We start from the raw sequence: 12,148 nt of genomic DNA, 5'->3' as shown, positions 1-12,148 counted from the left end.
CAATCGAACGATTTCACTGAGCGTGTGTGGCCGGCATTACTACGTGATTTAAACTGACATAAATATCCGTAGGCATGTTAGCAAAGTCTCAAAGTACGTCATAAAATCTTGGTAATGTAGTACATAATGATTTCTTATGTTTACGCGAGTGTTAGACAGTGAAGTAAAACTATTTTTCGGATTTAATCGCGATTTGTTATATTAAAATTTTCTCCCAACGTTTCAAAGTTGGCAGCCTACGTGGTCATGGGGCGGACCACGAAAGAAACCGCAATAGAATACGTAAAATAGTTTTAATTCTATGCAGTACTTAATACTATGTTTGTGCGGGAGTTCGATGCTAGCTTCTGTCCTTATATCTTATATGTGTTGCTCATTCCACAAAACACTAATTTTAAAGCACAGCACACATATCACCGTTTTGTCCCGAAAGGAGAGGCAGAGGTGCAACCAGGTCACCCACATTTTGCCTGTATGTTCTTTCCCATCATGAGTTAGAGCGCCTATCGCCATAACTTGATTAACTATGATCTGGAACTCAAACCCAGGGTCTCAGAGCGGTGTCGTACCGTGCACTACATATAACTACGCCACTGAGGCCGTCACATAATCAAAAATATATAGATAAATTCAAAAGGTCTTATTACAGTGCATACCAGTATGATTACAGAAATGCAGCCAACATTACTTCCACAATTTTATATCAAATAGGAATTGTAGAAAAATATAGAAAGGCTAAGGATAGGAAATAGTAAAAGGAGTTTCTAAGACTGTGACGTATGTTAGTGCAGCGAGCAAATTGGTTGGGCTCGAACCGCGATTACGACACGATGCAGCTTTCCCAGACCTCTGAAATGCTTTGAGACAGCAGCAGACGTGGAGGATCGATGTACATACGCTTTAATGTGTTTACGTATAGTAAACGTGGTGTATGTAGGTTAGTACATTACCGATAGTTATGGTAGTGACGATCATTTACATAACATACATAACATCACGCATTTTATCCCCGAAGGGGTATGCAGAGGCGCAACTAGGGCACCCACTTTTCGCCAAGTATGTTCCGTCCCATGATGTGATAGGGGGCGAGCCTATCGCCATATCGGGCACAAATTCCAGACTCCGGGCTGATACTGAGCAGAAAAACCCAAATAACACTTTGCCCGACCCGGGATTCGAACCCAGGACCTCAGAGCGCTATTGTACCGGACGTGCAATACAACTACGCCACCGAGACGATCATTTATAAACACGTAATCTTTTGCATTTATCCCCAATCATTTTTCCAGGTAGACTTCGCAAGACAAATCAATGAGCGAAATATTTACAAATCATTTTTGCCGCCATAATATTATACAATTAGAAACTATACACAAATAAACATATCTAAATATTTCCAAACAAAATCAAATAAACTCCAACAATGGCATTTCCAATATAAGGGTTATATTATTTAGAAGTTTCATTTTATGTTGGCCCGCTTTATCCCTATTACCATTCAATTATATTATTCTACTAGCTTCCGCTCGCAGTTTCGCCCGCGTGGATTTCGGACTTCAAAAATGGAGCCGGTCGCGATCGTTCGAGAATGTTCGTTTTACGAAGCTACTCGCTAGGTGATTCGCTAGCCTCTAAGTGCCAAGCAAGCCGCCTGCCTGTGCGTTCGCGACCTTATATATACAAACCATTTAAACCATTTAAACCATTTAAACCATTTATTTCTCTACACACACATAAATACAACAAAAAGTATAAAAGAAAAAAAAAAACAAACACACACACACACAGTTAACAATACCAGGCACAAAAACTGATTGCTTGCACTATGTGTGGTAGAAGGGATACCAGCTCAGTATACGCTGCAAAACAGCACTGATTTTCAGCTGAACCCCACTGTTATTATAGCACAACAAATCTTTTTGAGTGTACGGTCAGCTACAGCATACAATGAGATTATACATATATTGGGAATAGTGCAACATTAATAATTATGGGTACAACAGATAATCACATACAGAACACGTATTTACATGACATTGAAACAGTTTTTTTCGATTAATAAAGAATCATATAACCCGTTGAGTCACTACATTGGGCAAGGTAGTTTTTGAATCTTTAAAAATTCCCTCCGAAGATGTTCTTTCAGAGTATGCAGAGACATCCTTTTGCGAAGAGGTGGAGGAAGGTCGTTCCAGATCTTAGAAGCCGCATACTTGAAACTACCTTTATAGCCTGCTGTCTTGTGTCGTGGAATCACCATATCGTTTGCTTCTCTACTCCGTGTATTCCTCTCGTGGATATCTTGCAACCATCCTAGCTTGTTAAACAAGTATTTGGGATCTCTGCTTTGTACAATTTTATGAACAAAACAAGTTAAATGTAATTTACGACGAGCTTCCATTTTTAAAATATTTTTTTCATTAAGAAACGGTGTTACATGAGTCCTTGTTGGTATATTAAAGCAATATCGTGCACAAGCATTTTGAACACGTTGTATTGCCTTTTTAGTAATGCTTTGAAGTCTGGGTCCATACACGATGTCACAATAGTTGAACTGTGAAACAAAAATAATCCTTATAGCATGATTCAGTATTCACGCATGATGGCTTATTATTAGCGTATTTCATGTATAGCTTTGGTGTTTCTATACCGATTTTTATGATTCTTTTTTATGGAATATTTAATAATGTTAACATTTTTAATTAGGGATGACTGAGAGTGTTATAAACGTAAGAGTAGACAAATATAATGAGAAAGCTTCGAACTGCTAAGCTATCGGGAGTTACACGTGTTATTGTGAGTCAACCATAAAAGATAGACATACGCTGTCGTGGGATATTTTTTTACATAATTTTAAGGAGAACATTTCCGTCATACATGATTTCTGTGTAGCTTTAACCATTAAGGTTGCACACGCGACGGAAGCTTAAAAAATGGAATAACTTCTCCCGTTTTCCCAACATTTCCCTTCACTGCTCTGCTCCTATTAATTGTAGCGTGATGAAAAGTATACTATAACCAGCACAGGAGTGTGACAAATAATTGTACCAAGTTTCGTTAAAATCCGTCGAGTAGTTTTTGTTTCTATAACGGTTATACAGACAGACAGACAGACAGACAGACAGACAGACAGACAGACAGACAGAAAGACAGACAGACAGACAAAAATTTTACCAATAGGGGACCGGACTCATTTTTGTTCTTTATTATTATCAAATATTTACGTTATATAAATTATAACACAGAAAGAATTATTTAAATCCGGTAAAAAATCAATAAGTTATAAGTCTTTAAATTTCGGTAGAAGGGGTAAGTAACAAGAAACAGAAAAGAGGCGCAATAACCACGTGTGACGTCATCGGGCATTACGACGCGTGCGAAAGAAAGGGGTGAAGCGAAATCCCACTTCGCGCCCACTTCGGCACATAGTAATATTTGAAATATGCATTACTGGCTCATTTTTTAACCAATTTCAGTGCAGTTTTCGCAGGAGGGTTTCTTTTTCGTATTATTAACCATTACATATAAAATAATGTACAAAATCAAACACAGGCCGGTCCCCTATTGCATTTTTGGCATCAGTATCGATCCCTAATCACCCCCTGATAGTTATTTTGGAAATATATTTCATGTACAGAATTGACCTCTCTACAGATTTATTATAAGTATAGAATAGATATAGATAGATAGATAGATAATGCCCTTCATACCTTTTTTTTTTTAATCACCCCGAGTTCGTACCCAAAGATTAGGGTAAAACATCCATTACTGAACAAAAACTATCATTTCATGTAACTACATACCAATTCACTTATAAAAATGAAAATATCAACTTTATCTAATGAAAACTCGCTTCTAATGACAGAATACACATTTTATTACATTAGTGTACTATAAATGCTGTCACGAGCATAGACTCCGTGGTCGAAATGAAAGAGCTTTTTCCTGTTGTAGAAATTTCGTCATGTAGTTATGAGGGCATTAAAGTTAATGGAGCCCTCGGCACCGTCTACACGGAGACTTTATAGGCAAAATGTACCTGTGGTAACATTTTATTTTGGCAAAATATTATATTTCCTTTCTAAAAGCTTATACCAAATTAATAACTCTTCTGAGCGGGTCCTCATTTCTGTGTTTTTTAAAGGTTGCCAGAATATGTAAAAAAAGTGTTTTATGGGAATTATAAATATTTTGTTTTATATTTATAAAAAAACTCAATTGTTGTGTATTATTACTTATATTTGTAATTGTAGTCTATATACTGGCGACTTGGATATTTGGCGTTGATGGTATTCTATATATTGTGTAATTAAAAATACATTTCCGTCTACAGTTACTATATTAATTAGCCGAAAGTTTTAAATTTAGTGTACATTTTGATAACTATTTAGGTCAAGCTACATAATCTTCAATTTGTGCCGCCAAAAAACGTGAAGTCGGTGAAAGAAGATTCGTAGCTAGTTAATGTTGAGGGTTTTTCAAACGGACTGGCAAATGAGTCGGCATTTGCGAGGCGTCGATGGTAATGTCAGCCAGCCAGTAAATTTTCCAGATAAGCGCTGCTCCGACGTCCAGGCCAAACTTGCTCGTTAATTTTATTATTTGCGTTGACTTCAGCTTTTCGTTGACGAAATACTCGCTTGATAAATAAAAGGAAAACATGTGAATTGAATTCGCTTCTATAAATATTCTGTGAATCGCTTAGATACTGTATCTAAATCGACGGTCATGATTTATCTTATCGTCGAGTCAGCTTAACTCGACTTTGTTTTATAGTATTTTATCTTCCTGTAAATTTAACTTCTGACTTTAGCGACTTTATAGGATTCAATACTTCGAGTAACATGTAATGTAGGTTAACATGCTACGTGAATCAAGATATCTGTTTTAAAATGTTCCACAATGTTTGGTTACGGTTGTACATTTGTTAACGTGGGCCGGTACGGAGGTGCGAAAAAGGTTCGTTATATTATTCAGTCTCTTACCCTAATTCTGACTGATTAATATGTAGTTCATCTAAGTTTCTCTGAGATTTCCGATTCGCCCCCACGCGGTCTCTCCCCGTGTAAATTGTGCTGGAAATCCGAAACGGCGTCGTTAGTTGTGCGCAGGGGTATCCCTAGGGCCAGGTCGGGCTGGGGACGCCGTAACCTTCATAAATCTTTTCCCGGCGCTTCCCGCAACTAACAAGCCGGCGGCGCACTCGCCTGGTGTGGGGCCAAACCCTCCGCGGCTAAATAACCGTGAAAACTTTCATAATAACACCACTTTAAGTAGATTAAAATACGTAAACTGATCGTATTTTCATATTAATCATGTGGTGTGTGAAAGAGGGTCGACGTTATACTGCCAGTAGTAATTTAATAACCTTAAGTATCGCCGCAAATCTCCTACGTATAAATCAATTTTATCGAAGTGCTTTCACCGTGAGGATTAAAATTATTACGGTAGCGGAGTAGCAATAAAAATATCACAATTTTAGCACTTTAGCTTTAAATAATTATGCATGTTTAAATGGAATGTGATACGGTTTAATCAATTCTATTAGTTGTGCTTGGTATTTAAGATTTTTCTTGTTTTAAATTTGACTGTTTTGTGGCATTTTTGCGATATTTCATTATTTCTCTTTGGATGTTAAATCTATTTTACATTACAGTAGTATGATCTCGCAAATAGATATTTAATAAAAATATTATTCTGCCTATATATGGGGTTAGTATGCTCGAAGGTCAAAGGTCAGTCAGACATGATGGAAATAATATTAAGGTATATATTGTCCATGATGTTGTGATGCAAGTAAGTCTATTATCAGATAGGACTAAATAACTGAATAAACCTTGACTTCCGATACCATTTCTACGCATATTATTGCTAATAGGTGTCCAACTGAAATTATTATACCAACAAAGATGCACCAATCTACATTTTCCTTGACTGTTTCCAACGCATTGGTTAAGATAAATTCTATTTTTTCTCTCGTAAATGGCACTCCAAGTTACTTATGATTCCAATAGCTATTATAAGAAATGTTTCTCTTCTTATTATTATATAGTATATTGTATGTATTGTATGTATGTTCTCACATGTGGGTAGAAGATAAAGATTATCCCAGAAACGAATTACCTAACACGAAAGGATTTAGCCATTAGTTCGATTTACCGGTCCAAAGCGATTTAGGGATGCATTAGTTTAAAGTAGTAGATAGTTTAGAGATAGAATTTTAAAGCTATTTAGTAGTTTCTAACAGTTTAGAGTGTGTAAGAAATATTTGCTGCTATCGATTAGTCAGTACTTACGAAGCATAACTTTTGCATTGGTATTATATAAATAACACGGAACCTTATATGCAAATGTGCGTGCTGAAAACGCATAGATAGTGCGGGTAAAAATACGTTTTCTGCAGAGGTCGTTAAGGATAATATTTAATAAACATATAAGATTTGATGTAAAGTTGCTCAACAAGGTATAACGTTTATAGCTACTTTTATATTAATTTAGCAAATGTATACGTAAAAGTACGTGTGTCCAAAAAGAAATATATAATATTTCGAAGTTACGGTCATTGTATAACGGTTATATTTTCTAAGCCGTGAAGGACATCATATTGACGGGTTGTAAAAAACCTATACTTCCGATCCGATCGCGGCAAATTCTTCGACAGATATTAATGAAACGTTGGTCGAAGGCAATCAATCATTATGGTGGTGCGAGAAAAAATAATATTTAAAAATAAAACTTTACGTTTTACTTTACCGTAACAGATAACTTTCCGCTGTTTAAATAAGGAAGTTTTTTGGCTGATATTAATATTTTTTTTTCATATTTGTTACAGTGTCGGTGGCGCAGTGTGTGCGCACTTGGTGCTGGCGGCTTTGTGTTGCTGTACTGGCGGTTGCGACTTGCTGGAGTACCTACAGCATTTGCCGCAGCGGACAACCCTGCCTCAAGAGACCCTTCCTTTTTGACAAGATTATACACTTTTGCATACCTCCCAATATTTAACTTTTTCTTATTACTATACCCTTTTCATCTAAGCTTCGACTGGTCAATGGAAGCGATACCCAGAATAACAACCATACTCGATCCCAGAAATGTGATGACAGTCACATGTTACGCAGTCATATCTAAAATGACATGGCGTCTCTTGGCCAATGAATTCAAAAAGCCCCAAGAGAATTTAATTAGGGATGCCAAATACTACAAGAAACAAAATTGTAAGATCAAGCACAAATGGAATTACAACAACTGCAAACAGTATAACAGAGGGCAGGATTGCGTCGAAAGAAAGAGCTATCATGCGCCACACAAAGAGAATGTATCATCTAAAAAGCTGTACTGTCCGTGTACTGGGTGCAAACACTCGCTAACCGATGAGCACACGAGCGTGTGTCGTGCGAGCAACAACAACAACATCATGATGCATAATTCTGTTTGTATCTGTCCGATATCAAACACCAAAAATAGAACGCACATTCTTAATAGAGCAGTTAAATGTACCCCGCAAGTTGCGTTTCTGATGTTCTTGGCATTTACAATTCTGCCATTTTTACCTGCAACGAATGTTTTGTTCTACGTGGGTTTTGTTGTTGCTGAGCGTGTTCTATACATACCGAGTGTTGGTTTTTGCTTACTGCTCGGCCTGGGAGCCGGTGCGCTGACAAGAAAATGGCATCAAAACGAGAAAAGAAGCAGATTCTTTATGCTTGCCCTATTGATTGCATTGTCTGCGCTGGGCGGTCGTACTTTGTCTCGAAATAATGATTGGCGTGACGAAGAGAGCCTTTTCAGAAGTGCACTGCACATCAATCCACCGAAAGGTACGTGTCTTGTATTATAATTAATATTTATTTATTGTATGTTCTTTTATAAATGTATTATTATAACAAAAAAAAAATATGAAAACTTTTTCAAAGTATATTGAACATATGTCAAAACTTCGTGATGACTGAGTGAAATGAGTTGTAATAAACACACAAATATGGCACAAAAGTTATGACATAGGTGGAGCATAAAACTTTTCAATTTAGAATGAGCCCGTCGCATCTCAGCCGTTTGTTAACGTCACGTCAGAATTTGAAGAGTTTACGCTACATCGCAGGGGCCGGGGTCGACATTCCCAATAGGTGCCTTTCTGAAAAGTTTGTTCGAGTTGCTCCCTCGTTACGACTCAAATCTGAGACACAATTAATTTATTTGAGAGAGGTACTAACTACCCGTCCGCGTGTTATTTGTTCCGAGTTAGAAAAGACGTTGTCACGTCACGCGTGTTTGGTTCAGAATACCTGTCGTTGGGGAGCTAGTAATGTATTCACTGCCTCCACTTACATTCAGACTCTTGACCTTTCTAGGACGCCATTAAACATGCATGTCCGTCCCTAGGGAGCCCGCCCCGGGTTTCTGTTCACATCACAAACTTTGGCGCAAAGAGAAAAGTTTTGCGTGACGGTTTTCATTTTGCCTAACTTCATATAGTGGACGTTACATTCAAAATTTCCTATTTGTTTTTGTTTTGTTTTTATGTAACAAAGTTTTCTGACATTTGTTCTGTTGTTTCGATGTTCTTTGCTGTACATGACCACGCTTTTTGTACGAGTATGCGAGGCGTACCTTTTGTACTCTCTAAGGCCTAACGTTTTTAAAATATAATTTGTATTAAAACATTTTTGGAACGGTTTGTGTCATTCCAGAAGGAATATACTGCGGCCCTCCTTCGTAAGCCCTATTTTACTTTTTAAATAAAGGTAACATAATGTAAATTCATGTGACAGTGTGTGGATAATGGATAATTACTCATCATCATAATATGACACACTTCCTCCTTATACCTTCTTTTTAATTCATCAATGGACTATTAACTGGCAAGCAACTGCTGGCAGCCTCTTGAGGGCGACTTTAAAGGAAATGAATTCAAAGAAGGAAGGTTTTAGATAATTTGTCGTAATTTTTATTTACGTTTGCTCAGCGATAATTTTTTACCGCATTGTCTGATTTAAATGATTATTGCCAAGCTAATTAATTCATAGCTAGCTAGTAATTAAATTACGATCGTCTGTTCGTGCATAGCCAAAAATGTAAACATAGAATAAATTGTTGTCAGAAAAATCATGAAGAAGAAAGCAAATACCCGATAATTGCGCTATAATGAGTCGCAACAAAATACATACTCAAATAAATGCGTGACATAAATATAGTACAGAGGAAAGATCTATAAATTATATTATTATCAACAGGTTAGACAACTTATTATTTAGTTGATGTGACAAAGAAAGAAACTATAAGTTCTTCGGAAACCACAAATAAGATAACAAAATGTCATGCTCCCCTTGCCAGAAAAACAATATTTCACCTAAATTATGACACTTTATCGAAGGGTCTCCCGATGTAAAACTATCAAAGTTCTCCACGATGGGTTTGTAAGGAAAAAATAAGAGGCTTGACTCGTTTTAAAAGTTCCTATCTAACTTCTTGTATTTTTACGAGATCCGAAATCACCAGTAAAATATTGAGGTCGCTCGTCGCCACAGCTGTGCCACAAGTTATTTTCTCATGAGGATTAAATACTAAAACAAGACAGCACGGAGGATAACTAGTTTCTAACTTGCGTTTTGTATGTACGTGGACGCTATTATAATTCAATTTGTGCAGTTTATTGTTTCTCACAAGAATTTTGTTAGAATCTGTTTTTATAATTTTTGTGAACCATTTCTAGTGATATTAACTCTTAAAAGTTTTAAGATCGTGTGCGATCAGGGTATACCAATTATCACACTGAGATTTTGAAATTGGCATAAAAATATATTATATTATAATTAATAATGAAACTTCAAAATATTAACCGAATTATCGATGTGTTCCTTAAGAATAGAAAGAGCAGATAATGACATTGACTGATCTTATGAAACGCAACAAAAATGTTGCTATTTATAATCAAAATATAATATATTTTTCAAATAATATCGTACAAGGCCATTTCTTTTAACCACTTAAACCTTAATACTATTTACAACAGCGAAATACATATTTAACCTTTTCATATTTGTGGAGTGTGTAGTCTGCTCCGCTTTGCAATTGCCACGGTTGAATTATTTTTTAAACATGAGAGCCTTCAGGCAATATCACGAAATATTCGCTTTAAAATATTTTTATTTGTTTTACCTTGAGTGTAGAGTTACATATGCAATACTATTTGGTTTTAAAATGCGCAATATTTTCAATATTATTTGATTAATCTTTTCATAAAACATTTATAAAACTAAAAATATTGTTTATTATGATACTAAAATAGTGATTATAATGTATTTTATAGTTATATTCCATGTGTTTGCATAATTCATCTTTGGCTATTAAAGTATTAGTCGCTATATCAGTGAAGAAAATCGTCTTGAGGAAATTATATACCTAAGAATTCTTCACAAGAAATAGAAGTACCTATGTGAAGTCTGCCACTCGCACTAGACTAAAATGGTGTTTTAAAGTCTAATCCTTCACTAGCGCAGCAGGTCCGCGCCCAGCAGAGCGACAGCATATTATAATGCAGCGCTGGTATTATTAGCATACGACAGGTGACTACTTCGATGACGTAGTTCTAATAATCATAGAGTACGACTAATGCGCTGAAGTACCAGGATCGCATCCTGGGTTGGACCAAAAATAAGTGTGACTTGGTTTTTCCACCTTAAAAATGACTCGGTCGTAGTTCAGAGTCAGGAAATGGCGGTGATGTCCACGAGCTTCGAGAAGCACGTAGAGGCGTTGGTCCTGCGCCTGAACTCTCCCCGGTCATGTCAGATTATCGGCTCACTGAACTATGAGAGTGAAAGAACAGAAAGTGCACCTGTGTATTCCGCACACACTGGTGCACTATAATATCACTTGCATACCTGGCCGATCTCCGTTGAGATTGGCCGCCGTGGCCGAAATTTAGCTAGAAAGGTTTCATTCATTCATTGATACGTGCAGGTTTACCTAGTAGATAAAATATAACTGTTGTAAATATTATAGCTTCACTCTTAATACAAGTGTTATTATAATAATCATTGACGCCATGCTATAAATAACTATATGATTTAATTATTCCATTGACCGGTTTAACTGAGCTAAGCGTTATAACCGCAGATTAGTTTAATTAAATTTGAAATGTTATTTATTGCAGGACTCTGCTAATCAGAATCAATGTTTCTGCATATATAGTATACGCACGTGCATTTGTGTACGTACATTTTCATGTTATTTGGGAAATTTGAAATTAAATTTTAACTACTTATGATTTTTTTTTCGTAACGCACTCTCTTAGTGGATTCTTATGTTATATAAGATCATTTTTTTACTTAGAAAGAACCGTTTACCGTGCTCACCGAACATTCGATTCGGAAATATGTCGAACAATGTACACTTATTATTTGCACAACACGTCGTCAGGTGCTTATGTACTACAATATCTAGGGTTGCATATGCATCGGCATAATATGTCATATTTTAAATATCGAAAGAACACGATATATTTTATCCTCATGCAAATAAAATCAATATATTACAGGTGCAGAATATATTGTACCCCGTTGAAGAAGTATGATTTCATATAATTAAAGTTCATTTAGAGAACGAGTTATAAAAAAAGGAATGCGGAGAGAGTAAAAATATGATTAATACATGTGACATTTAAATACGACGGTAGAATTTCGATCACGGCACGATTACTATTAAACGTAGATGTACAACATATATTAAACTATTACCTGCAGCTCTACACCGTCTGTTTCCGGAATTAAAGTTAGTTACCAATAACAAAATATCCTACAGCACACAGAGATAATATAGACTCCACTTAGAGAAAAATCAGACATTATCTACTAACTTTAATTTTTCATAATATTTGTATACCCACCTATAAATATATTGTGAGATTTCAACGGATAATGAATAATGAAAGGTTACCCGTAGACTGTAGCGGGTAGGAGAGTGCACCTCGTTGTTAATATTTTTAAAATGACGATAATTAATTAACGAAGTAATTAAATAACACGCGACGAGCGCAAAAGTAATGGATATTTAAGTGAATTATTCAAGAATTCCACTGCAATCTATAATAAGCTTAACATTCACTGGCGCGTACCGACGGATTTTTTTAATAGAGGCAAGTCGAGTTGCC

At 36.1% G+C, this 12,148-nt stretch overlaps 1 protein-coding gene across 1 annotated transcript in view; it reads left to right on the top strand.

The window, feature by feature from the left end:
- The window catches only part of LOC115440447 (protein O-mannosyl-transferase TMTC2), a 127,997-nt gene that overhangs the window by 73,594 nt on the left and 42,255 nt on the right, over positions 1-12,148 (top strand). The window contains exon 4 of the mRNA XM_030164748.2: positions 6,833-7,817. Coding sequence (XP_030020608.2) covers positions 6,833-7,817 — 985 coding nt within the window. The remainder of the gene's footprint in view (positions 1-6,832; positions 7,818-12,148) is intronic.

This window comes from Manduca sexta, chromosome 24 (assembly GCF_014839805.1).
Source record: "Manduca sexta isolate Smith_Timp_Sample1 chromosome 24, JHU_Msex_v1.0, whole genome shotgun sequence".
Taxonomy (NCBI): domain Eukaryota; kingdom Metazoa; phylum Arthropoda; class Insecta; order Lepidoptera; family Sphingidae; genus Manduca; species Manduca sexta.
The sequence above is the reverse complement of the archived record's forward strand: the minus strand, read 5'-3'. Positions and strand labels throughout refer to the sequence as shown.